Here is a 27,688-nt window from a genome sequence, read left to right on the forward strand (position 1 = left end):
GCGGGAGTGGGGTACAAATGAAACCAGGTCGCCAAAACAACCCCGAGATGGACAGCTTCTACTGTGAGTTATCACCTGGGTCACTGCTCTCCCGGCTAGGGTTTTGTACATAGTTTCACGAAGTTCCCGCAACTATACAAATGGCATAATGTGCTTCAAAAAAAGGCTCCTTTGTTTAGAAATGGAATCCTGCCTATGTCCTGCGCGGAGTTTTTCGTTAGCTGATCTGGACTCTTCCCCAGTTCTGGCTCCGAAGCGGGTTGGGGACCTCCCCTTCTCTTAGCCACCTCGTGGGCGGTGTCTTGGCCTGATGGATGCGTACCAGTGGTGGTGGCGGGGGGCGGCGCCAAAGCTCCTACCCTAAAGTCTTCAGCTACCGCCGCCTCTGCATCAGAAGCTGCTAAGTCTCCCGGGCTGAAAGCCCGGAGGTAAGCCCCGCCCCCGCTTCCTCCGGCCCCCGCCTCCTCCGCCGCGCCCCGCCTCCTCCGCCGCGCCCCGCCTCCAGCCCCTCGGCCTGCCCCGCCCTCGCCGCGCGCTCTTCTTCGTGGTCGATCTGCGCCCCCGCGTCCCCGCTAGGCCCCCGCGCCGGCTTCTGCGGTCGCCATGACGGCGGCCGTGTTCTTCGGCTGCGCCTTCGTTGCCTTCGGGCCTGCGCTCGCCCTCTACATCTTCACCATCGCCACCGAGCCGTTGCGCATCATCTTCCTCATCATCGGGTAAGGCGGTTGCCCCGGGAAACCCGGACCTGGGGCTCCCCTCCCCCGCCGGGGGTACCGGCGATACCTGGCGTCCCCACCAAACGGCTCGTCCTCGTTGGGCTTTGGAGCGGAGAAGGGTTAGGAGGGGGGAGAGCGGAGACCCCACTCCCCTGGGACTCCTCGCCCTCCTCCGAGGGTCGGCGAGAAAAGAACAAGAGCCCCGCGACCCCAGAGGGCGAGCTCTAGGGAAGGAGATCACATCGTGGGTCTCAGAAAACCCTGACGCTTGGCTCCCGAGTTTTTGCCTAGGGTCCGTGGGTGGGCGTTAGTGAGTCATACATTAAAACTGTATTTAAAAAATTGTGAATAACTTCAAATATCCATCTTTTAGTTTTTGGAGGGGGAGGTCCCTAGTTTCCCTCAGATTCTGACAGGCATCTGTAATCCCAAACGAGTTAAGAGCCCTTAAGCACCTGGGGATCAGGTGCTTTAAAACATACCGATGCCCAACACTTACCCCTCCCTGAATCAACTGAATAGGAATGTCTAGGGGGTGGAATTCGGACTTTTTAAAAGCGTCCCAGGTGATTCAGTTGTGCGGCCAAAGGGTAGAAACCTGTGAAAACTCCTCAGCACCTGTAGTACGTCTCCTTGCAGGAGCTTGGTCAATACCGAACTCTGGTGGCGAATGTGATCATAATCCCAGTTTTCACCTGTCTGGCAGCTCTTACTGGAGCTCCCCTACGACCTTCTCCGCCACTGGGTCTCACTTGGCACCAGGAGAAACAGCCAGGCGAGACCAGTGAATCCCACCTTTTCTGAGCTTCCTCACCTCTCACAACTGTATTGAAAATGCTGCATCACACGTGTCATTTAAAAAACAATAGAGATTTGGGCAAGAGGTCTGTAAAGCTTGTTATAATCATTAAAATCCACAGGAATGTTGTAAAAACCAGGCCTGGAAGACTGATGTAGATCAGAGCACAGGCTTTCAACCTCTGGATTTTAAACCAATCGCTCTGTTAATAGAGATGTAGACATTTTCCTGGAAAAGACATTTGCACATCAATGGGCAAAGCTTTAATTAGGAAGCTTAGCAAATAACCAAGTTTCCAGACAGACAGTCCTTGGCAATTAGTCTGCAGATGTACTTACAAATAGCAGGGTCACTGAAAAAAGTGATTTTTAAGAAAAATCTCAAATTCCTCTTGGCCTGCATGTTTATTTCACCAGGGAAACTGCACCATTGATTAGGACCAGTTGGTTAAGAGCATCACTTCATGAACACTTTTTTTGTCAGGAAATCTCTTCCTTCTCAAGCAGGGTTTTTTTCTGCTTTTAAATCATTATTAGGGCTTCCCTGGTGGCACAGTGGTTGAGAGTCTGCCTGCCGATGCAGGGGACACGGGTTCGTGCCCCGGTCCGGGAAGATCCCACATGCCGCCGTGGAGCGGCTGGGCCCGTGAGCCATGGCCGCTGAGCCTGCGTGTCCGGAGCCTGTGCTCCGCAACGGGAGAGGCCACAACAGTGAGAGGCCCGCGTAATGCAAGCAAGCAAATTCCAGGTTTCCTCCACATTTTCTCAGTTCTAGAGAAGTGAGCGAGAGGTGGCAGTAATGTTCTTTTTCTCTCTCTCTCTCTCCCTCTCTCCTCCAGTCCCCCCCCCCCCCCGCCCCCCCCCCCCCCCCCCCCCCCACCAATTTTCAGAGCTTTCTTCTGGCTGGTGTCTCTGCTGCTTTCTTCCTTCATTTGGTTCATGGCAGCAACCCTTACTGATAACAAAGATGAACCAAGACAGAGAGATCTGCTGATCTTTGGAGTGTTAATCTCAGTCCTTATCCAAGAAATGTTCCGGTTTGCATATTATAAACTTTTAAAGTAAGTTAAATGCTTTACCTTTTTTCCCAGTTTTATTTGAATTATGATTTAGTAGTTTGAAACATTAATGTATTACTGTATTTGAAGGTCCATGTCTTCCTATGTAGTTCCAAGCCAAGGGATTGTACACTTCCAGCCTGAAAATATTGAGTATTTTAACTTGTGGACATTCATTCCTTCCTTCACTCGTTCAAAAAATGTCTTGAGAATTTGCTCAATGCCGTGCATACCCTAGGTACTGGGGATACATCATGATTAAAAGACAGTCTCATGGTGGTAATATTATAGTGGGAAGAGATAGACAACAAATGAATAAACAAGAAAAGACATTGTATATTAAAAGATAGTAAGTGCCATGGAGAAAAATAAGGTAGAGAAATAGTCATTGAAACAAGAAGAACAAAAACTGTTACAGATCAGAATTTATATGCACTTCTCTTTGACATCACCTAAAATAGATAATTCTTATGGTGATTATGCCTGCCATTATTCTGACTGTATTAGGGAGGAACAGGGGTTCATTTTGTGATACGTTGTTTGATTTCATGTCCAGAATAGAAAAATACATTAAAAGGAAAAAAAAAAAAGCCATGGGCCTGAGTTCCCTTTTTAGGCCAGAAAGTAGGTCATCTGTAAGATCCATGAGGATCTCACATGAAACCACTGTTTTGAAACACAGCCTGAACTTGGAACCATATTTTCTTTCAGGTAGTCATGCGGTTGGCTTTGATTATGTAGTAAGGCTTAGTTAGTAGAGTGATAAATGTGCTATGTCTTCTCATCTCTGCAAATGGGATAATTAAAGCGCTTTATGAATTTCATGGATGCAACCAAGACAGAACCTCAATAACATCTCTTATAATAGGCTTCTGATAATTTGTTCTTGCCAATATGCCAGGCCTTCTGTATTTTTTACTTGTTGCTTTTAATAACAAATATTGAAATTTAATAACAAAGCAATTTAAATCCCAAGTAGAAAACCAGGAAGCCGTTGCTTAGAAGCAAAAGTCATATCTGAGAAAAAGTTTAAAAACGAAATTTCCATTAGTTCCTGGAAATATTAAAGAACAACAAATAAAAAACATAACATTTCAGGTTCCATGGGAATACAATACCCTTAACAGATGGACATTCAGCTGTGGTTGAATGTTTCTGGTATGCAGCAGTTACTACTATTCCAAAATTTAATTTTAACTGTAGAATATATTAAGGTAATAAAAATCTCCTTCTTTCTGACCTCTGCCTTGCACAGGCAAATGCAGTCTCTGTCACAGGGTTGTCATCTTGTCTCTTTCAAGGCTAAACATTCCTCATTTCTTCAGCTGGCCCTCAGGAGACATGGATGTGGCTTCCAAACCTTTTCCCATCTCTGTTCTTTTATGTCAGTGGACACCCCTTTTTGTTGGTGCCTGGGATTTACCTGTGCCTGGAACCCAGCACAGTACCCTGCTGTGGTCGAAGCAGTGCAGAGAGCAGGGTCCTTCCCGCCCTTGACAGGGCACTGTTCTCTTAACTCAGCCTCGGGTTGGACTGGATTTTCCTGTCTCCAACATCACTGGCTCATGTTGGTTTTGCATTTACTAATTTCAGTAGTTTTTATAGATCAGGACGTGACTTTAATAACCCCTTAGGACTTGAGGTTCTAAAACCTCACTTACCTGGAGTGGCTAAATGGGTATCTGCTGTTCTTCACTATCTTTTTTTTCACAGTTTCCACTGGAAAAGCAACCTTTTATTGGCACTAACCTAAGGTTCCAAAGGACTACAAGCTGAACATGGGTTGCCTTTTTTTTGTTTTTTTTTTTGGCCACGGCTATGTGTCTTGTGGGATCTTAGTTCCTCCACCAGCGATTGAACCCGCGCTTTCGGCAGTGAAAGCACGGTGTACTAACCACTGGACCACCTGGGAATTCCCCATGGGTTGCCTTTTTTTTTTTTTGGCTGCGCCGAGAGGCATGTGGGATCTTAGCTCCCTGACCAGGGATCGAACCTGCGCCTCTTGGAGCCTTAACCACTGGACTGCCAGGGAAGTCCCAGAGTTGCCATTTTTAATAGGGCAGTGAGGGCATAGGGCCACATGCAGAAGGAATTATGGCTGTCAGTCTGCAGGCTCTCATGCCAGGAAATTCACAGAAGCCTCTTTGGCCTTCTGGGGAAACCATGTTTGCTCCTCTGAAAGGACCTTTGGAGATTTGCAAACAAATAATAGGACAAACCTGTATTAACAGGTGCCTTTGTTTGCCTTTACAAAATGCATCTGCTACACACCTTTGGAATATGGTACAGTATTTTCCTAGCACATTTTAGAAATGTTGGATGTTATGTAGTTACATGTTAAAACAAGTTTGAGAATTATTATGATACTTTATTAATGACTAACATTTATATAGATGCATTTGAGTTGCTCTCTTAGGCTTTACTACATTCAAATATAGGAACTTCAGTTTAATCAATATTTTAACTATCTCCACTGCCAAAGTAGGTTTTGAACTTTTAAGTTTAAAGTACTGCCTCAGTCAAATTTTCGCTATCTGAATTTGGTGCCAAGATGAAAATGTGGAGAGCTTGCACCAGTTTTTTTTACATATATGGAATTGAATCAAAGTATTTATCATTGTAGGTCCAACATAAATTTATTTCATGGCTTAGGTCTTAGGACCAGTACTTCATCTTGAATGAATGAATGGTCACTTTCAGCCTAGCAAAGAATTGCACTGTGAGAAACTGACATGTGGCCACACGTGATAGCCCTTTCTACGTTATTCAGAAGGAAAAAGAAAAATCCAAGTTATGGTCCTGCACATTGCCTAAAACATACCTAAGAATTTTTTGGCTTGGATTAAAGCTTTTGTAATTTAGTTCAATTGTCTTATAATGCTGATACCATAAATATTTGGTAATTTGAGAAAATCATTTATAGAAAAATAATAAGAATCATTGCTATAATGTCTTAAAAGGCATAAGTCTATTTAAAAAAATTTTTTAAATGGTGTTTTTACTTTATATGCATATTCCTTGGTACTTTCCCTCTCTCACACACACATATAAAGTGAATCAGAACAAATAAGAAAGCTGGTATGATTTATCATTTGTTTTTCAAAGTTTATATTTAAAAAATTGAGTTTTTTGTTCTTGGAAACAATAATAAATGCAAACAAAGAATTTTCCACTTCAGTAAAATGGTCAGATTAAAATCACCGTCACACACACATGCAAAAAATCACCGTCACTTACATCATTAGTTGTGTGATGTATCTGTCAGGAACACGGAAAATGATGGTGTTTTGTACTTTTTCATTTCCTAATGTTGACCCTAGACCTTAAATTTATATATTTAATATATTTGTGATAGCAGTACTTTGTTATACTAAATAGCAAAAATTTTTTATTCATTGCTGAGCAATTTATATAAAACAGAAATCCTCCAAAATTTATTGATTCTGTTATACCATTATATCTGTTTGTTGATGGAAGCTATTGCTATTGTATAGGTCTCTAAGCATTCATTAGCCTTTAACAACATTCCTGTGACAGGTAAGTTTATTTAGGAAAATTGCACATTTCAGGTGGTTACAGCTCCAGAGAAAGAAGATGACAGTCACTTAAATTTTGGCTCATGTCCCTGCTACCAAATGATGCTTCCAAATGGAGAGCCCTGAAATGGCAAATTGTTTCTTTTGAGTCTAGAAAAGAAAAAGACCTTTTTTTTTTTTTTGGCCGCATCAGGGATCTTAGTTCCCCTACCAGGGATTGAATCTGTGCCCCCTGCATTGGAAGCGTGGAGTCTTAACTGCTGGACCACCAGGGAAGTGCCAAAGACCTTCTTCTTTATGCTTATTACTATTTTGGTTGAATTCTGTGTTGCCTTAATGTGGTCAATATTTATATTTATGTCATGAGATAGGCTCACTGTAGTGAATATACATACCTTAAAATTTAATTAACCCAATACCCAGAATATAATTTCCATGTTCTGGTTAATTTTCTACTCTTAGAGTTAACTGAGCTCATTTTTGTTTCAGCACTTGTTGAAAAATTCTTGTAAAATGTTTGGTTCCTTTATTGCTTTAATAAATATACTTTAAATATAATTTAAATATCCTTTGCGTCAGGATTGTTGTTGCAGACTTTCTAGCCAACAAGGGGTAGCAATAGTGATGAGTGGAGCCGACCTGCCGCAGTCCTCACGCATTTGTGTGGGGTGCAGGGGCTCATGGTCAGTTGGTGAATTGTCCACGACAGAAGCATGGATATGATCACTTTGAAGATCATTTCTTATTGAGCAGTAGTCTAATGTTTCATTCAGGTATTCATTTATCTTCTGAGGGTAGCATTTTATTCTCCCCTGAGGCCTGACTGAGGTTATGAAACAAATAATGTTTTTGAATCAGAAGACCATTTGATTAGGTATCCATATGAGAGTTCACACTGTCAGTCTTGTAGGATTTAAGAGTAAGGAGAGATGGGATGAATAATTATCAATCACTGGTAAAGGTGGCTTCTTTGAGCAATTGTTGCATGAACTAGACTTTGAAGAGTGAGTACCACTAACGTTCTATGGAGTGGAAGGTAAAGGGAGAGTGGCAGAATAAGTCTAACCCAGGCGGAAATACAACAAAGTACCAAAGAAGTGGAATAGAAGATACAGTACTTTGGGAAGAGGAAAAATTCAGAGTGGTAGATGCCACAAGATGTTGAATTAAATACTTCCTAAGCTTAGTCATAAGTATTGCTTTTTTTTGTATTATTAAACTCAATCCCTGATGGCTTGTTTACTTATATTCTTCTTATTTTTCCTCTTCTTTGTGAATGTCAGATAAAAGGCAAAAGTTGGTTGGAAATTTTGGTTGACTTTAGTTAATTAAAAACTTGCTGTGTTCGTTTAAATGGATTTTAGATTTAGAGTATAATGTGATCAAAAACCTCATTAAGTATCTGGATTTTAAAATATCGTATGTGTTTTTCTGATATACTACTTAAAAAAAATTATCTGTGTGGTTTTGTTTTAGAAAATCCAGTGAGGGTTTGAAGAGTATAAACCCAGGTGAGAAAGCACCCTCTATGCGATTGCTGGCTTATGGTAAGTTAGAACTGCATTGCGTGTAAAGATAAAAGATCAGACTTGACATAAAAGCCATTTTTATCTTTTAAATCTTTGTAGGTTTCAGGTAGTATTTTACTACCGCATTGGCCTATTGGTGTACATTGTTTATTTTTCTAGCTTTCCAGGGCCCTTATGTAAAGGGAAGTGATTGCAGGTGACCCTTATCTGTGTGTCCATTAAATACTAACCAGATTTGACAGTTAGGTTTTTTAACATGTATACACTCTAGTTAACAATTTCTAAGTGATGTTATTGTTACCTTCTCTGGGTTGTTTCCATGACTTTGTCTGTACTGAGAGGACTCTTCATATTAATACAGTTAATACCTCTTTGTATTTTTCCTTCAGAATTATGGTTTAAAGTTTGGATCCGGGTCCCTAAATTGAGTCACCCAGCTTGACCCAGGGATCCCTCTTTACAATACAGTCACCCCTCAAGCTCAGTTCCATCACACTTAATTCTACAGGTTCTGTTGTCATGAATTAAAGTCAGAGCTTCAGTATCGTATCCTTCTGTCTCGCCTATCCCTTTGGAGCCTTTCTGGATCTCTTTCTCTCCTTTTTCATTTCTCTGCTACATTTCACTGACCCATTTCCTTTCCTCTTTCCTCCCCACTTCTCTCTCGGTTCATCATTTAGCCAAGCGCTTGCCTTTTCTGAGCCAGCTTTCTATTGCTTCTCTAACAGCATGTGCACCCTTTTTCCTTCAACAAAATAGTGTTCCCTAGTCCTTGGGAATTTGATTTGAAGAGAAAACACAGCATGAGTAAGTTTTAACAGTGTTTTCCTTCCTCTTTAGTTTCTGGCTTGGGCTTTGGAATCATGAGTGGAGTATTTTCCTTTGTAAATACCCTGTCTGACTCCTTGGGACCGGGCACAGTGGGCATTCATGGAGACCCTCCCCAGTTCTTCCTGAATTCAGGTATGTGTCTGGTAGCTGTGAATGTTCAGATTTATGATCTAAATGATCATGCTTAGTGGAGTTCCCTGGCTTAGGAAATGAAGTGAATAGAAATTCATGTTATATCTTCTAAAGGCAAGTTACTGTTAGACACTGTGATGGAAAGGACCTAGGAAAATAAAAATTACAGTTAGAGTATTGTTAGAGTAAAAATTACAGTTAGAGTGGAACCAAGCTTGCATAAAATTTATTTTTCTGTTACTATACTGTTTCTGTATAGCTGATATATTGTAAGTGAATTTTTATAGGCTATATGCTTTTTTGTTTTTGTTTTTATTAGTTTATATTTCTCTTCACTGTAGCCCTAATCTTTAGTTCATTTGTCATCTTGGCCGCTTTTTGGAGTGGGAAGTATAATTTAATCTTGAAATTGAGAGGAGAGAAAATAGTTCTTATTTAATGTGAGGTATGGGCCTCCCTGGTGGCGCAGTGGTTGAGAGTCCGCCTGCCGATGCAGGGGACACGGGTTTGTGCCCCGGTCCGGGAAGATGCCACAAGCCGCAGAGTGGCTGGGCCCATGAGCCATGGCTGCTGAGCCTGTGCGTCCGGAGCCTGTGCTTTGCAACGGGAGAGGCCACAACAGTGAGAGGCCCGTGTACCTCAAAAAAAAAAAAAAAATGTTAATGTGAGGTAATGTCATATATCTAAAAACATATATTTAAACATATATATATATATATATATAATTTTAACTGTAACAGTCCATCTTCCCTGTTCCTTAAGAACTGGGACACCAGCAGGAACTTAGAGTCCCTTGTTCCTCCTCACTCCTCCCCTACAGGTAACTGTTGCCCTGATTTTGTGTTAATAAGTCCCTGGGTTAGCCAGATCTGAAAGTTAGGTTTTTAACATGTATCGATGTTTTACTTTGAAGGTAAAACCTGAAAGTTTTACCTTCATGTGTGTATTAAAAAAAAAGAAAAAGAAAATTTAGTTTTCTTGCTTTTGAACATTTAAAAATAAATTGTACTATATTCTGTAAAAAAAGAAGAAATTGAGAGGAAAAAAATAATAGATGAGTTGACCTTTATCCAAAGATGCAGGTAAAAGGACCAACCCATTTCAAACCACTTTCCATCCACCAGATGAAAATTGTCCCCATGATGCAGTGGTCACACATTTGAGAATTGGTAATATACATAATTAATATAAGCTCTCTCCTAAATTACACAAGAAGAATCTTTTAAAAAATAGTTTTTCAAAACCCCACTGTATTTTTTTGTCTTCACAAGTTGTATCGTTGAAGTGACCCTATGCACAGATTCTTTTAATTAAATCATTATTAATTTATCATCTTATTAAGAATAAATAGAATCCTTTCAAAAAAAATTTATCATCTTTACTAAAGTAATTTCTGTCTTCAAGGAGCTTACCATCTTGTAGAGGGAATAAGACCAAAAAAGTGATTAAGCGTTTCAGTGCAGTTTAACATAATAATAGAAAAGATATAAGGAGGTATGACCAAATTAAAAAAACAAATTGCTGCAGTAAAGAATTGAGAGACATGCTGCACGTTATAGTGATCCCCAAACCCAGTGGACCCTTGTTCATCATTTCAGTTCAGACCTTGTTATCTCCTGTCTAGATTACTACCATTAACTCCCACCCGGTTAGTCTTTCCTCAGCACATTTTTCATGGGAATCCATCCTGTATACAGCCCCCCAAATGACTCGTCCCTGTACAAAAATGTATAAGGGCTTTTCAAGGCCTACAAGTTATTCGGGGCCCTTCACGTCCGGCTACAAGTTAGAGGACAGGAAAGTATGTCAATGGAATGGGTCCTGCTTATTTAGTTGCGCCCCCAACATAGCAAATTATCTTCCTTTTAAACATTCCATAATTAAAATATTTCTGACAGTCTTAAAAAATGAACATAATAATGAGTATTAGATTTTTAGAACAACTGTAATGTTAATGTTAGCATCCAATATAAGTTAATAAAACATAACCAGGAGGGGGTGTTACTGCTGCAGTTTTCTATATTTTCTTAAATCAGTCTATTAGACTGCTACATAAGCATTTTTTTTTTTTTTTTTTTGGTTCTCAAGTAGCAGTCTCCTAATGGAACTTATTTTTCTACCAGATTCTGTCACTAGATGGCGGTAATTCCCTTTTGTGAACTAGGCTGTTTTCATAAGATTGGCTTAAAATGATTCTTTTGGAAGAAAGTAAAAAATGTGCTAGCAATTTGGGGATTGTATTTGTGATTTTTATAAATTCAAAGAAAATAAAGTGTTTTAATATCTTTTTGTAAAATTAATTAATTTATTTTTGCTGTGTTGGGTCTTTGTTTCTGTGCGAGGGCTTTCTCTAGTTGTGGCACGTGGGGGCCACTCCATTGCGGTGCGCAGGCCCCTCACTATCGCGACCTCTCTTGTTGTGGAGCACAGGCTCCAGACGCACAGGCTCAGTAGTTGTGGCGCACGGGCCCAGTTGCTCCGGGTCATGTGGGATCTTTCCAGACCAGGGCTCGAACCTGTGTCCACTGCATTGGCAGGCAGATTCTCAACCACTGCACCACTAGGGAAGCCCAAGTGTTTTAATATCTTTAGCCGAGTTAGGACGGCAGGCTGACCATGCTGTGGATGTGTACCTATAGAGTCAAGAATAGCTGTTACTTTATCATGTGCTAGAGTTTATTTGTTATAACATCATTCTTTGGAGCATAACCTTTGAATTAAACATTTAAGAAACTACTTATTGCATTTAAAAATAACCCCAAATTTGCATGTATTTACATTTATTGCATATATTATTTGTAACTGCTGCTGTTACTATGTATTTAGGCATGAGCTCCTTTTTAATTTTTCAGTTAAATAGTTTAACATACTCCATTATAAATGCCTAAGTAATAATCAGGAATATAGCGTATAATTAGTACGTCTATGTTAGTACAAGATGTACACTATATGATACCTGTATGTACATAGGTTTTCATGTTACAAGTCAGCATAGTTTACAAACTAAATGTATTATAAGTTAATTCTTTTTGTAGTTGTGTAGTAGGCTAACGTTAACTTTTCTTAGAATCATTACCGTATCTTGGTTATTCTGTATATAGGCAAGGTATAGGACTTGGAGTCTTAATTTCAAGTCTTACCCTGGCTCATTAATTTAGTATTTTGGGCAAGTCCATTTGATCATTTAATCACGCATTCCACAAATAATTAAGTATTTTTATTTAACAGTCCAGTTAATGTTTATATGTTCCACTCATAACAGGGAATAAAGACAAACAGCTGATTACAACAAAGTGTGATAAATACTATGATGAGGAAGAGCCGTGAGTGCACAAAAAAGCTGTAACCCCCTCGGGTAGTATTGTACTTCTCCTTTGTAGTACTTACCGCATTTGGAATTAATTGATCATGCATGCACACACGCAGTATTCCATAGAAAAACCTGTGTATGCCGATCAAGTTCAGTTTCAGTTGCTTAAGAATCTTGGACAAAAAATGGGCAGAAGACCTAAACAGACATTTCTTCAAAGAAGATATACAGATTGCCAACAAACACATGAAAGGATGCTCAACATCACTAACCATTAGAGAAATGCAGATCAAAACTACAATGAGGTATCACCTCACACCAGTCAGAATGGCCATCATCAAAAAATCAACAAACAGGGCTTCCCTGGTGGCGCAGTGGTTGAGCCGCCTGCCGATGCAGGGGACGTGGGTTCATGCCCCGGTCCGGGAAGATCCCACATGCCGTGGAGCGGCTGGGCCCGTGAGCCATGGCCGCTGAGCCTGCGTGTCCGGAGCCTTTGGTCTGCAACGGGAGAGGCCACAACAGTAAGAGGCCCGCTTAACGCAAAAAAAAAAAAAAAAAAAATCTACAAACAAAAAATGCTGGAGAGGGTGTGGAGAAAAGGGAGCCCTCCTGCACTGTTGGTGGGAATGTAAATTGATACAGCCACTATGGAGAACAGTATGGAGGTTCCTTAAAAAACTAAAAATAGAACTACTACACGACCCAGCAGTCCCACTACTGGGCATATACACTGAGAAAACCAGAATTCAAAAAGAACCATATACCACAGTGTTCACTGCAGCACTGTTTACAATAGCCAGGACATGGAAGCAACCTAAGTGTCTGTCGACAGATGAATGGCTAAAGAAGATGTGGCACATATATACAATGGAATATTACTCAGCCATAAAAAGAAACGAAATTGAGGGGGCTTCCCTGATGGTGCAGTGGTTGAAAATCTGCCTGCCAATGCAGGAGACACGGGTTCGAGCCCTGGTCTGGGAAGATCCCACATGCCACGGAGCGACTAGGCCCATGAGCCACAATTACTGAGCCTGCGCGTCTGGAGCCTGTGCTCCGCAACAAGAGAGGCCGCGATAGTGAGAAGCCTGCACACCGTGATGAAGATTGGCCCCTGCTTGCCACAACTAGAGAAAGCCCTAGCACAGAAACGAAGACCCAACACAGCCAGAAGTAAAATTAATTAATTTAAAAAAAGAAACGAAATTATGTGTAGTGAGTTAAAAAAAAAAATGGTTCTGAAGAACCTAGGGGCAGGACAGGAATAAAGACACAGACATAAAGAATGAACTTGAGGACACGGGGAGGGGGAAGGTTAAGCTGGGATGAAGTGAGAGAGTGTCATGGACATATATACACTACCAAATGTAGAATAGCTAGCTAGTGGGAAGCAGCTGCATAGCACAGGGAGACCAGCTCATGCTTTGTGTCCACCTAGAGGGGTGAGATAGGGAGGGTTGGATGAAGACGCAAGAGGGAGGAGATATGGGGACATATGTATATGTATACCTGATTCACTTTGTTATAAAGCAGAAACTAACACACCATTGTAAAGCAATTATACTCCAATAAAGATGTTAAAAAAAGAAAATCTTGGATGATTACTGCAATTTCTAATATTTTTATCTTCCATTGTCCTTAATAAAAACTCCAAGGAGAAATTTCACTTTAATGAGAAGACTTGTTTAAATTGAAGACACTCCTTTTTTTTTTAATTAATTAATTTATATATTTATGGCTGTGTTGGGTTTTCGTTTCTGTGCAAGGGCTTTCTCTAGTTGTGGCAAGTGGGGGCCACTCTAAATCGCGGTGCGCAGGCCTCTCACTATCGCGGCCTCTCTTGTTGCGGAGCACAGGCTCCAGACGCGCAGGCTTAGTAATTGTGGCTCACGGGCCCAGTTGTTCCACAGCATGTGGGATCTTCCCAGACCAGGGCTCGAACCCCTGTCCCCTACATTGTCAGGCAGATTCTCAACCACTGTGCCACCAGGGAAGCCCAAAGACACTTTTAATTGAGAAAGGTTTCTCAGGGACCTCCCTGGCAGTCCATTGGTTAAGACTTCAAGTTTCCAATGTGGGGTTGGGGGTGTGCTGGTTTGATCCCTGGTCAGGCAACTAAGATCCTACATGCTGTGTGGCGCGGTGTCGGGGGAGGGTGGGAGTTTCGCAATTAGTGCAGAAGGCTAATTTGGAGAAAAGCTGATTAGATATCACAGTAGTCTTATTGCATTCCTAAGAGAAACTCCTTGAAAGCCAGATCCAAGTTGACTTCTTGTTTCACAAATTCACGTTCTAGATGAGAAGCTGCTTCAGAGTTGGCCCCCTGGTTCAGGAATGTTGCTCTCAGAGTTACTATTCAAGCAGCTATGTGTCAGGGTCCCGCTTCTGTCAGATAGGGTTGAACCCTTACAGTAGTGCGGTGTACCCCAAGAGCGTTGTCCCAGGACTAGGTGTTTAGTGGGCTTTGGAGTTTGTTGTCCTGTGACTGGGCACTAATGGTTGCCTGTCTTTCAGCTTTCATGACGCTGGTGATCATATTGCTGCACATGTTCTGGGGCATTGTGTTTTTTGATGGCTGTGAGAAGAAAAAGTGGTACACCCTGCTTGTAGTTCTTCTGACCCATCTACTGGTGTCAGCCCTGGTGAGTATTGCTACCGTGCTCAAACTGGTTTTTGGAGCTCAAGTCTGCATATCTAAAGTGGTAGATTCCACTTTGAATGAAATACATGCTATAGGAAAATGAGGAAATTCAGAAAAGTCATTTAAAAGAATGAATGAATGAATGATAGATAAATCATCTTTCTTACCGTAGAAAGATAACAATTTGTTGGTTGATCTCATAAGTTTTATGGTTTTTTTTTTGGTATGTGTCTTTCTTTTAATGGGTAGAGTCAAACTGAAATAGGCTTGTATTATGCTTATGTTATGTAACACATCATAAAAAATTTCCATGTTATTATAAATCCTTTTAATATTTAAGTTTTAGTGGCTTTAGATCATTACATAAAGTTATAGTTTGCTTAACTGATTGATAACTTGTTTTTCTACTTTTGGTTATTATAATGCTGTCTGGAACAACTTTGTATGTGAAACTTTTTCAATTCATTGTTTAGATTCCAAGGAATTGATTTTTGAAGTCAAATGGTGTGAATATTTTTAAAGCCCTTGATGCAAATTGCTAAAATACTCTGTACAAGGGTTGTACTATTTTTACGCATTCTGATGAATGTCAAGAGTGCCCATCTTACTCTCTCGTCACTGACATTATAATGCCAGGTTTCAAAAGTAACTTAAAAAGAATACTTGACTGGATGTATTGTTTACGCACTGTTTAATGCTTTGGTCTTAGTTTAGTCGTAACTTGTCATATACTTACATCAGAATTATCCCAGCCACTACTTTGTCCAGACCTTTATCATTTCTCACCTACAGTATTGAAAAGCTTCCTTCTGATGGTGTCCTGCCTCATGTTTCTCTCCTCTCCATCCATTTAGAGTTCATATCAGGTTTTCTTATACTGGGCTTCTTGTTCTCTGTTCCATCTAAAAAACAATCTCATTGCCTTTCTTACCTAAAACCTTTCAGTCATACAGGATACTAAAGTTACCCTTAATATGATGGCAGCTATGTAAAGTCAAATCTTTTTTTTTTAATTTTTAAATTTTATTTTATATATTTTTTATACAGCAGGTTCTTATAAGTCAGCCATTTTATACACATTAGTGTGTACATGTGAACCCCAGTCTCCCAATTCATCACCACCACCCCCACCCACCGCTGCTTTCCCCCCTTGGTGTGCATACGTTTGTTCTCTACATCTGTGTCTCAATTTCTGCCCTGCAAACTGGTTCATCTGTACCATTTTTCTAGGTTCTACGTATATGTGTTAATATACTATATTTGTTGTTCTCTTTCTGACTTACTTCACTCTGTATGACAGTCTCTAGTTCCATCCACGTCTCAACAAATGACCTAATTTTGTTCCGTTTTATGGCTGATATTCCACTGTATATATGTACCACATCTTCTTTATCCATTCGTCTGTCGATGGACATTTAGGTTGCTTCCATGACCTGGCTATTGTAAATAGTGCTGCAGTGAACATTGGGGTGCATGTGTCTTTTTGAATTATGGTTTTCTCAGGGTATATGTCCAGTAGTGAGATTGCTGGATCATATGGTAATTCTATTTTTAGTTTAGTTTTTTAAGGAACCTCTATACTGTTTTCCATAGAGGCTGTATCAATTTAAATTCCCACCAACAGTGCAAAAGGGTTCCCTTTTCTCCACACCCTCTCCAGCATTTGTAGATTTTCTGATGATGCCCATTCTAACATGTGTGAGGTGATACCTCGTGGTATCATTTCTCTCTGTGCCACCAGGGAAGCTCTGTTTTTAGTTTTTTCAGGAACATCCATACTGTTCTCCATAGTGGCTGTATCAATTTACATTCCCACCAACAGTGCAAGAGGGTTCCCTTTTCTCCACACCCTCTCCAGCATTTGTTGTTTGTAGATTTTCTGATGATGCCCATTCTAACTGGTGTGAGGTGGTACCTCATTGTAGTTTTGATTTGCATTTCTCTAATAATTAGTAATGTTGAGCAGCTTTTCATGTGCTTCTTGGCCATCTGTATGTCTTCTTTGGAGAAATGTCTATTTAGGTCTTCTGCCCATTTTTGGATTGGGTTGTTTGCTTTTTTAATATTGAGCTGCATGAGCTGTTTATATATTTTGGAGATTAATCCTTTGTTGATTTGTTTGCAAATATTTTCTCCCCTTTTGAGCATTGTCTTTTCGTCTTGCTTATGGTTTCCTTTGCTGTGCAAAAGCTTTGAAGTTTCATTAGGTCCCATTTGTTTATTTTTCTTTTTATTTCCATTACTCCAGGAGGTGGATCAAAAAAGATCTTGCTGTGATTTATGTCAGAGTGTTCTTCCTATGTTTTCCTCTAAGAGTTTTATAGTGTCTGGTCTTACATTTAGGTCTCTAATCCATTTTGAGTTTATTTTTGTGTATGGTGTTAGGGAGTGTTCTAATTTCATTCTTTTACATGTAGCTGTCCAGTTTTCCCAGCACCACTTATTGAAGAGACTGTCTTTTCTCCATTGTGTATCCTTGCCTCCTTTGTCATAGATTAGTTGACCATAGGTGCATAGGTTTATCTCTGGGCTTTCTATCTTGTTCCATTGATCTATGTTTCTGTTTTTGTGCCAGTACCATATTGCCTTGATTACTGTAGCTTTGTAGTATAGTCTGAAGTCAGGGAGTCTGATTCCTCCAGCTCCGTTTTTTCCCTCAAGACTGCTTTGGCTATTTGGGGTCTTTTGTGTCTCCATACAAATTTTATGATTTTTTGTTCTAGTTCCATAAAAAATGCCATTGGTAATTTGATAGGGATTGCATGGAATCTGTCGATTGCTTTGGGTAGTAGAGTCATTTTCACAATATTGATTCTTCCAATCCAAGAACATGGTATATCTCTCCATCTGTTGGTATCATCTTTAATTTCTTTCATCAGTGTCTTATAGTTTTCTGCTTACAGGTCTTTGGTCTCCCTAGGTAGGTTTATTCCTAGGTATTTTATTCTTTTTGTTGCAATGGTAAATGGGAGTGTTTCCTTAATTTCTCTTTCAGATTTTTCATCATTAGTGTATAGGAATGCAAGAGATTTCTGTGCATTAATTTTGTATCCCGCAACTTTACCAAATTTATTGATTAGCTCTAGTAGTTTTCTGGTGGCATCTTTAGGATTCTCTACATATAGTATCATGTCATCTGCAAACAGTGACAGCTTTACTTCTTCTTTTCCAATTTGGATTCCTTTTTATTTCTTTTTCTTCTCTGATTGCCATGGCTAGGACTTCCAAAACTGTGTTGAATAATAGTGGTGAGAGTGGACATCCTTGTTTTGCTCCTGATCTTAGAGGAAATGCTTTCAGTTTTTCACCATTGAGAATGATGTTTGCTGTGGGTTTCTTGTATATGGCCTTTATTATGTTGAGGTAAGTTCCCTCTGCCCACTTTCTGGAGAGTTTTTATCATAAATGGGTGTTGAATTTTGTAAAAAGCTTTTTCTGCATCTATTGAGATGATCATATGGTTTTTATTCTTCAGTTTGTTAATATGGTGTGTTACATTGATAGATTTGCGTATATTGAAGAATCCTTGCATCCCTGGGATAAATCCCACTTGATCATGGTGTATGATCCTTTTAATGTGATGTTGGATTCTGTTTGCTAGTATTTTGTTGAGGATTTTTTCATCTATATTCATCAGTGATATTGGTCTGTAATTTTCTTTTTTTGTAGTATCCTTGTCTGGTTTTGGTATCAGGGTCATGGTAGCCTCATAGAATGAGTTTGGGAGTATTCCTTCCTCCGTAATTTTTTCGAAGAGTTTGAGAAGGGTGGGTGTTAGTTCTTCTCTAAATGTTTGATAGAATTCACCTGTGAAGCCATCTGATCCTGGACTTTTGTTTGTTGGAAGATTTTTGTTTTTGTTTTTGTTTTTTGCGGTGCGTGGGCCTCTCACTGTTGTGGCCTCTCCTGTTGCGGACCACAGGCTCTGGACGCACAGGCTCTGCGGCCATGGCTCACGGGCCCAGCTGCTCTGCGGCATGTGGGATCTTCCCAGACCGAGGCACGAACCCGTGTCCCCTGCATCGGCAGGCGGACTCTCAACCACTGCGCCACCAGGGAAGCCCTGTTGGAAGATCTTAAATCACAGTTTCAATTTCATTATTTGTGACTGGTTTGTTCATATTTTCTATTTTTTCCTGGTTCAGTCTTGGAAGCTTAAACCTTTCTAGGAATTTGTCCATTTCTTACAGGTTGTCCATTTTATTGGCATAGAGTTGCTTGTAGTAGTCTCTTAGGATGCTTTGTATTTCTGCGGTGTCTGTTGTAACTTCTCCTTTTTCATTTCTAATTTTATTGATTTGAATCCTCTCCTTCTTTTTCTTGATGAGTCTGGCTAATGGTTTATCAATTTTGTTTATCTTCTCAAAGAACCAGCTTTTAGTTTTATTGATCTTTGCTATTGTTTTCTTTGTTTCTATTTCATGTATTTCTGCTCTGATCTTTATGATTTCTTTCCTTCTGCTAACTTTGGGTTTTGTTTGTTCTTCTTTCTCTAGTTCCTTTAGGTGTAAGGTTAGATTGTTTAAGATTTTTCTTGTTTCTTGAGGTAGGCTTGTATAGCTATAAACTTCCCTCTTAGAACTACTTATGCTGCATCCCATAGGTTTTGGATCGTCGTGTTTTCATTGTCATTTCTCTCTAGGTATTTTTTGATTTCCTCTTTGATTTCTTCAGTGATCTCTTGGTTATTTAGTAACGTATTGTTTAGCCTCCATGTGTTTGTGTTTTTTACGTTTTTTCCCCTGTAATTGATTTCTAATCTCATAGCATTATGATCAGAAAAGATGCTTGATATGATTTCAGTTTTCTTAAATTTACTGTGGCTTGATTTGTGACCCAAGATGTGATCAATCCTGGAGAATGTTCTGTGCGCACTTGAGAAGAAAGTGTAATCTGCTGTTTTTGGATGGAATGTCCTATAAATATCAATTAAATCTATCTGGTCTATCGTGTCATTTAAAGCTTCTGTGTCTTTATTTACTTTCATTTTGGATGATCTGTCCATTGGTGTAAGTGAGGTGTTAAAGTCCCCCACTCTTATTGTGTTACTCTCGATTTCCTCTTTTATAGCTGTTGGCAGTTGCCTTATGTATTGAGGTGCTTCTATGTTGGGTGCGTATGTATTTATAATTGTTATATCTTCTTCTTGGATTGATCCCCTGATCATTATGTAGTGTCCTTCCTTGTCTCTTGTAACATTCTTTGTTTTAAAGTCTATTTTATCTGATATGAGTATTGCTACTCCAGCTTTCTTTTGATTTCCCTTTGCATGGAATGTCTTTTTCCATCCCCTCACTTTCAGTCTGTATGTGTCCCTAGGTCTGAAGTGGGTCTCTTGTAGACAGCATATATATGGGTCTTGTTTTTGCATCCATTCAGCCAGTCTTTGTCTTTTGGTTGGAGCATTTAATCCATTCACGTTTAAAGTAATTATCGAAATGTATGTTCCTATGACCATTTTCTTAATTGTTTTGGGTTTGTTTTTGTAGGTCCTTTCTTCTCTTGTGTTTCCCAGTTAGAGAAGTTCCTTTAGCATTTGTTGTAGAGCCGGTTTGGTTGTGCTCAATTCTATTAGCTTTTGCTTGTCTGTAAAGCTTTTGATTTCTCCATCAAATCTGAATGAGATCCTTGCTGGGTAGAGTAATCTTGGTTGTAGGTTCTTCCCTTTCATCACTTTAAGTATATCATGCCACTCCCTTCTGGTTTGTAGAGTTTCTGCTGAGAAATCAGCTGTTAACCTTATTGGATTTCCCTTGTATGTTATTTGTTGTTTTTCCCTTGTGTCTTTCAATAATTTTTCTTTGTCTTTAATTTTTGCCGATTTGATTACTATGTGTCTTGGTGTGTTTCTCCTTGGGTTTATCCTGTATGGAACTCTCTGTGCCTCCTGGACTTTGATGACTATTTCCTTTCCCATGTTAGCTAAGTTTTCGACTATAATCTCTTCAAATATTTTCTCTGGTCCTTTCTCTCTGTCTTCTCCTTCTGGGACCCCTCTAATGCGAATGTTGTTGTGTTTAATGTTGTCCCAGAGGTCTCTTAGGCTGTCTTCATTTCTTTTCATTCTTTTTTCTTTATTCTGTTCTGCAGCAGTGAATTCCACCGTTCCGTCTTCCAGGTCGTTCATCCGTTCTTCTGCCTCAGTTATTCTGCTGTTGATTCCCTCTAGTGTAGTTTTCATTTCAGTTATTGTATTGTTCATCTCTGTTTGTTTGTTCTTTAGTTCTCCTAGGTCTTTGCTAAACATTTCTTGCATCTTCTCGATCTTTGCCTCCATTCTTTTTCTGAGGTCCTGGATCATCTTCACTATCATTATTCTGAATTCTTTTTCTGGAAGGTTGCCTATCTCCATTTCATTTAGTTGTTTTTCTGGGGTTTTATCTTGTTCCTTCATCTGGTACATAGCCCTTTGCCTTTTCATCTTGTCTGTCTTTCTGTGAATGTGGTTTTTGTTCCGCAGGCTGCAGGATTGTAGTTCTTCTTGCTTCTACTGTCTGCCCTCTGGTGGATGTGGCTATCTAAGAGGCTTGTGCAAGTTTCCTGATGTGAGGGACTGGTGGTGGGTAGAGCTGACTGTTGCTCTGGTGGGCAGAGCTCAGTAAAACTTTAGTTGGCTTGACTGCTGATGGGTGGGGCTGGGTTCCCTCCCTGTTGGTTGTTTCGCCTGAGGCAGCCCAACACTGGAGCCTACCTGGGCTCTTTGGTGGGGCTAATGTCCGACTCTAGGAGAGCTCAAGCCAAGGAGTACTTCCTGGAACTTATGCTTGCCAGTGTCCTTGTCCCCATGGCGAGCCACAGCCACCCCCCACCTCTGCAGGAGACCCTCCAACACTAGCATGTAGGTCTGGTTCAGTGTTCTATGGGGGTCACTGCTCCTTCCCCTGGGTCCTGACGTGCATACTATTTTGTGTGTGCTGTCCAAGAGTGCAGTCTCTGTTTCCCTCAGTCCTGTTGAAGTCCTGCAGTCAAATCCCACTAGCTTTCAAAGTCTGAATCTCTAGGAATTCCTCCTCCTGTTGCTGCACCCCCCGGGTTGGGAAGCCTGACATGGGTCTCAGAACCTTCACTCCAGTGGGTGGCTTTCTGTGGTGTAAGTGTTCTCCAGTCTGTGAGTCAGCCACCCAGCACTTACAGGATTTGATTTTACTGTGATTGAGCCCTTCCTACTGTCTCATTATGGCTTCTCCTTTGTCTTTGGATGTGGGGTATCTTTTTTCGTGAGTTCGAATGTCTTCCTGTCGATGATTGTCCAGCAGCTAGTTGTGATTTTGGTGTTCTTGCAAGAGGGCGTGAGAGCATGTCCTTCTACTGCGCCTTCTTGGTTCAGGACCATAAAGTCAAATCTTAATGGAAAAACCACTGGCTAGAGAGTGTGTTAAAATATTAACAGCTTTCATTTTTGGGTGGATCTTTTATTCTTTATGGTTTTTGGCATGTTCCAAATTTTCTACTATGTACACTTTAATAAACAGAAAGGAAGTTGCAAGAAAAAGGAAATTTCCTTTTTATGGATCCAATTGGCCATTCATTCATTTGATAAATAGCCTTCTATGTTCCAGGCACTGTTCTAGGCGAACAAAACAATTTAGTGAAAAAAATCAAAGACCCTGCCTTTACCATCTAGTGGAGAGAGAGGCAGCAAGCAGTAGACATAATAAAAAGTTTTATAGTATATTAAAATTGATAGGTGCTGTGGGAAAAAAGGGTAAGTAGAGCAGGTTAAGAGGGTTCCAGATTGTGTGGGCTGGGGATGTTGAATTTTGGAACTATGTAGTCAAAAGTAGTCTTCATTGTGAAGGTGACATTTGAACAAAAAAGTCAAGTTGGCCATACGGCTGTCTGGAGAAAGAGCATCCAAGACTAAAACAGCCAGTGGCAAAGTCCTAAGACTAAAGAACATGCTTGGCATGTTTATGGAAGTGAGGGTGGTCAGAACCAGTGAGCCTGGGGAAGTTAGTAGCAGATACTGTCACAGATTTGAAGTTGGGGATGGAAGTACAGGTTGGAAATGAGAACCACATCTAGATAATGCAAGACTTGAGCTTTTTACTCTCAATGAAATGGGAGTCATTGTAGGGTGTTGAGTACAAGGACATGACTTGAATCACGTTTTAAAAGGATCATTTTGACTGCTGTGTTTAGGGTAGACTGTAATGGGGGAAGAGATTACAGTCATCAAGAGAAGGGTGGTGACAACTTGGGTGAGATAGCAGTGGAAATAATGAGAACTGTTCAGATTCAGGACATATTTCTGAAAGTAGAGCCAACGGTATTTCCTGACAGACTGCATAAGGCAAGGGAGAGAAAGAAGAGGAGCCAAGGATGTCTTCAAAGTTTTGGGCCTGGATGACTAGAAGGATGGAGTTGCCATCAGCTGGGATGGAGAAGCTTGTGAGGGAGATCAGGAGTTCTCCTTGGGCATGTTACCTTGGGGGCGCCTATTGGACATTCAAGTGGAGAAGGCAGTTAGGCAGTTGGATAAAAAAGTCTGGAGTTTGGGAGAGAAATCCAGGCTCGAAGAGATGATCACAAGAAGTGAGTATAAGCAGACAAGAGAAGAGGCCCAAGGACTAAGGCCTGGGGCATTTCAGCCTTGAGGTTGGGGCAAGAAGAGGAGCCAGCAAAGGAGACTGAGAAGGAGGAACTTAGTGAAGTAGAAGAGCAGCAGGAGCCAGGCGTCCTGAAGCCAGCTGTATTGGAGAGGAGAGGGCGATGAGCTGTAGCAGAGGCCAGTGGAGTAAAACCCAGACTTCTTTGTTTGACATAAGCCTCTTACTGATTTTACTGGTGCACAACTTACCTCTTGCTGCTCCCCATAGTTCACACCATACCCTCCATCTAAATTGATCCAGTGTGGCTCCCCAGCAGGGAGTGCCTTTGTTCGTGCTGTTTTATCTGCAATGACTGCTAACCTAGGTCAGTTTGGAAAACTCCTGAGCATTTCGTGTGAGGCCTCCCTGCAAAAGGTGCACAATTCTGACTCAGCACTATCACTAGCCCTTATTTATAGCTGTGTTATAACCCCTCTCCCCGGCCAGCATTATTTTATTTGATACAGTTTTTCCATCTACCTCTCTAATTAGAGTTTGATCATCAGTGATGGGACCTTATCTTGTCACTCTTTGTATCCTGAATCCAAGGGCATGTGCAAGCAGGGTGAGGGTGAGGACAGTGAGGTGCCTTGGAGGCACTCCCCCTGCTACCCCTGCTGGGCAGAGGTGACAGACTGACCCAGTCAGAGCCTCTTGTTTGTTAAGAAGAAGCCATCTCCCCACCTTACCCTGGCCCAGCACAGGAAGTATCCTTTCTTTTGTCAAAGGCCAGTCCCTCCACTTGGGCTTCAGACCTAATTCCTTCCTACTTAAGGACTTTACTCCTTTGACTGTGCCCTCTCTCCTACATCACCAGCCTATCCCTCTCTTCACCAGCATATAGACATATCTTAAATAAAACTCTTCGTTATTGCCAGTTCTCCTTCGAGCTATGACTTTTTTTTCTGGTTCCCATCGCAGCAAAATTTCTCAAAGAGTTATCTCCGCAAACTCTGTCTCTGCTTCTTCTCATGCTTCTAGTGCATTTTGCCTTCTGTTCAACCACTCTTCTAAGACTGCTTTATTTTTTTATACAGCAGGTTCTTATTAACTCCAAGTCTTTTAAGCTTGGTCTTCCTCAAGTCTTTTTGTATCTCTTTAAATAGCACCACCATTTACCTAAAGCCAGAAACATGGAAGTCATTCTTGGCCTCTCCCTTTCCCTCACATTCCATCCACAGGCAACTCCCACCAGTTCCTATCATCTGCTCTGTACATCTCTACCACCATCACCCTGGACTAAGTCACCAACCTGTACTCTCCTCATTCAGTGCAGAGTCTTCCTAACTAGTCTCCCTGCTTTCACCATAGCCTCCTTGAATCCATTATCTGCAGTTAAAAAAATCTAAAATCATGGGAATTCCTTGGTGGTCCAGTGGTTAGGACTCGGCGCTTTAGCTTCCGTGGCCCGGGTTCAATCCCTGGTCGGGGAACTAAGATCCCGCAAGTGCAGGGTGGCCAAAAAATAAATAAATAATCTAAAATCATTCAGCTCCCCGACCTAAAACCCTTCTGTGCAACTCCATTACACTGAGGATGAAATTCACACTCCTCACCCACATGCTGTGTAGCTGGCCCCGCCTTCCTCTCCTGTCTCAGTGCTTGCCCTTCCATCCCTACACATCATTTATATCAACTCTCAGGTTCTCAGCTGCAATGAACTCTTTGCCCTCCTTTGGTTCCCTCCCTTGGTCTACACCAGGCTGGCTCCCTCCTCCTCCTGCAAGTCTCAGGTTAAATGCTGCTTCCTCAGCGCCTTCCTTGACCGCCCCGCCTAGGTAGATCGCCTTGTAATTTTACCTATGCTAGCACCATCTCAGTTGTAATTATTCTGTCCTAGCATTCATCACAATTTGGAATTATTTGTTTCTTCATTCATTACTTGTCTCCCTTACTAGTATATAAGCTCCATTAGGACAGGCACTGTGGTCTTCACTAGTACCTCGCAGCATCTCATCAGCAGTTTTTAAATGAACTTTTGGAACCCTCAGCAATTGTGCAGCTGAAAAAGATGTTCCCTCACATTCCCTTAATACTAAGGAATTTTACTAAAGTAACCTGGACTTGTCTCACTTTCTTGCTAACTCTAAGAGCCAATTAACACAAATGGTTAAAAACTGGGCCCTGGTTATGTAACATCTATCCTCTGTTGGGTATTTCATTAGGTCTGGCTTCTGATTACCTTCTACGGTTGCCATTTGAATATATTGGATTGGCCAAAAAGTTCCTTCGGTTTTTACATCAAAATAAAAGACACATATTTCATTTTTACCAAGAACTTTATTGAACAGCATATTCACTGTTTTGTTCCACTACCTTTTGCTATTTTTCAGGCAACTTCATAATTCTGTCTTCCTAAAACTGATTTTCTTTTTGAGCAAAGAACTGTTCCAGGTGCCTTTTACAGTCTTCCAGGGAATTGAAATTTTTCCCATTAAGTGAATTTTGTGAAGACCAAAATAAATGGAAATCCGAAGCTGCAATGTGTGGTGAATACAGCAGAAGAATCAGAACTTCCCAGCCAAGCTGTAACAGTTTTTTGCCTGGTCATCAAAGAAACATGTTGTCTTGCATTATCCTGATGGAAGATTATGCTTTTTCTGTTGACTAATCCTGGACGCTTTTCGTCCAGTGCTGCTTTCATTTGGTCTAATTGGGAGCGGTACTTGTTGGAATTAATCATTTGGTTTTCCGGAAGGAGCTCGTAATAAAGGACTCCCTTCCAGTCCCACCATCTACACAACATCACCTTCTTTGGATGAAGACCAGCCTTTGGTGTGGTTGGTGGTGGTTCATTTTGCTTGCCCCACGATCTCTTCCATTCCATACTGTCGTACAGTATCCACTTTTCACTGCCCATCACAATTGGTTTTAAAAACGGAACGTTTTCATTACGTTTAAGTAGAGAATCGCATGCGGAAATACGGTCAAGGTTTTTTTCACTTATGTGGAGCCCAAACATCAAAGCGATTAACATAACCAAGCTGGTGCAAATGATTTTCAGTGCTTGATTTGGATATTTTGAGTATGTCGGCTGTCTGCTGCGTGGTGTAAAATTGATTGCTCTCAGTTAACGTCTTGATTTGATTGCTATCGACTTCAACTGGTCTACCCAACCGTGGGTCATCGTCCAGCGAGAAATCTCCAGAACAAAACTTCGCAAACCACTTTTGACACGTTCGATCCGTCACAGCACCTTTTCCATGCACTGCACAAATCTTTTTTTGCATTTTGGTTGCGTTTTTACGTTTCTTGAAATAATAAAGCATTATATGCTGAAAATGTTGCTTTTTTTCTTCCATCTTCAGTATTAAGATGGCTACACAAAAAGTCACCAATTTTGATAAGTCTTTTTTTAAACGCATGCTGATATGACAGCTGTCACATACAATCTAACAAAATTGTTTTGAATGAAGTTAAAGACAACTAAGTGCTACTACAGCTATCTTACGGAAAAAAAACGAATGAACCTTTGGCCAACCCAATATTTTCTCTCCACAGACCCAAAGAGAAGCTTGGAGGCCAGGTTACAGTTCCCACCTCTAAAAAGCTGTCCTTTTTCTCAAGGCAAATAAACTCTACGTCTCAGCCTTCCTGCATCTTCACCAGCCCTGGGCACTTCCCTGCCCATCCTCAGCTAGACAGAGATGCCCCCTGCCTCACTCTAGTCAAAAGCTCTCCTACACCCAGCATCTTTTCACTTTGGGAGCCAGATCTGGCTTCACTTTTCCTAGCTGCCTAGCCTGTCAGGTTCTTAAATCTGAGATTCTTTTTCTATGAAATGGGCCCTTAGCTCACAGGTTATCATCGTGGGACTGGAATGTGTGACCCAGGTGATAAGTACACAGCACAGCACGTCGGGCACGCTCGATGGCCCTTCCTGCTGCTGCCCTCAACGTGCCGCGTGTGCCATGGAGACCAACACGGAAGACTTGGGGAAGCTGGGACAACACTAACTCTGCCCCATGTGGCAATGATTGTTCTCAGGACTTTTCTCAGATACCCTGTGCCAGAACCTGTCATAAGCGCCTTACTGGTGTTATTTTAGCTTCACCTCAGTCCCATTTCACTTACACAGAAACAGACATACGGGCTGGTGTCTGTTGACTAGGTTAGTCCTATGTGTCTTTGTGGGTGCATGACATACATCGCATGTTTAGTGAAACACACCTCAGCTATTGAAAGTATTTCATATTTTCCTTTTCCTTTGTTTACTCCACATGTTTAATAAGCTTGCTGTTATTTTCCCCTTGCAGACCTTCATAAGTCCTTATTCTGGATTAAATCTGGTGTTGGCATACATCATCCTGGTGCTCACGGGCATCTGGGCCTTCTTTGTTTCTGGAGGCAGCTGCCGAAGCCTGAAACTCTGCCTGCTTTGCCAAGACAAGGACTCCCTCCTCTTCAACCAGCGCTCCAGATAACCTCCAAGGACCAGCGCTTCTCAAACAGTAAGCTGCCTCTTTAGAGGAAGCGCAACGGTGCCTTTTTCTAAAAATCCCTTTTCCTGGTGGAATTAGAAAAAACCAAACTATCTAGATAC

The 27,688-nt window shown here is 41.1% G+C and overlaps 1 protein-coding gene and 1 non-coding gene across 3 annotated transcripts; both read left to right on the plus strand.

Annotated features, from left to right (window-relative positions):
- Positions 1-593: 593 nt before the first annotated feature.
- On the plus strand, positions 594-27,688 carry APH1B (aph-1B gamma-secretase subunit). 2 transcript variants are annotated; one of them, XM_007467204.1, is made up of 6 exons: positions 594-716; positions 2,405-2,575; positions 7,585-7,655; positions 8,478-8,600; positions 14,428-14,555; positions 27,402-27,661. In XM_007467204.1, exons 1-6 carry the CDS (start codon positions 604-606, stop codon positions 27,567-27,569), a joined length of 774 nt encoding a protein of 257 aa, XP_007467266.1. In that variant the 5' UTR covers positions 594-603; the 3' UTR covers positions 27,570-27,661. The 2 variants fall into 2 exon arrangements, with proteins under 2 accessions (XP_007467266.1, XP_007467267.1); XM_007467205.1 differs by lacking the exon at positions 8,478-8,600 and having other exon boundaries at positions 597-716; positions 27,402-27,688.
- On the plus strand, positions 24,507-24,578 carry TRNASTOP-UUA (transfer RNA ochre suppressor(anticodon UUA)). The gene has a single exon. It is a non-coding gene; the product is annotated as a tRNA-Tyr (tRNA).

The sequence above is a fragment of the Lipotes vexillifer genome, unplaced genomic scaffold (assembly GCF_000442215.2).
Source record: "Lipotes vexillifer unplaced genomic scaffold, Lipotes_vexillifer_v1.1 scaffold1654, whole genome shotgun sequence".
In the NCBI taxonomy this organism is placed as follows: Eukaryota; Metazoa; Chordata; class Mammalia; order Artiodactyla; family Lipotidae; genus Lipotes; species Lipotes vexillifer.

Coding starts and splice junctions, on each gene's coding strand:
- APH1B (XM_007467204.1), top strand. CDS start 604: ATGACGGCGGCCGTGTTCTTCGGCTGCGCCTTCGTTGCCTTCGGGCCT. Junction 717..2,404: donor ATCATCTTCCTCATCATCGG/GTAAGGCGGTTG, acceptor ACCAATTTTCAG/AGCTTTCTTCTGGCTGGTGT. Junction 8,601..14,427: donor CCAGTTCTTCCTGAATTCAG/GTATGTGTCTGG, acceptor CCTGTCTTTCAG/CTTTCATGACGCTGGTGATC.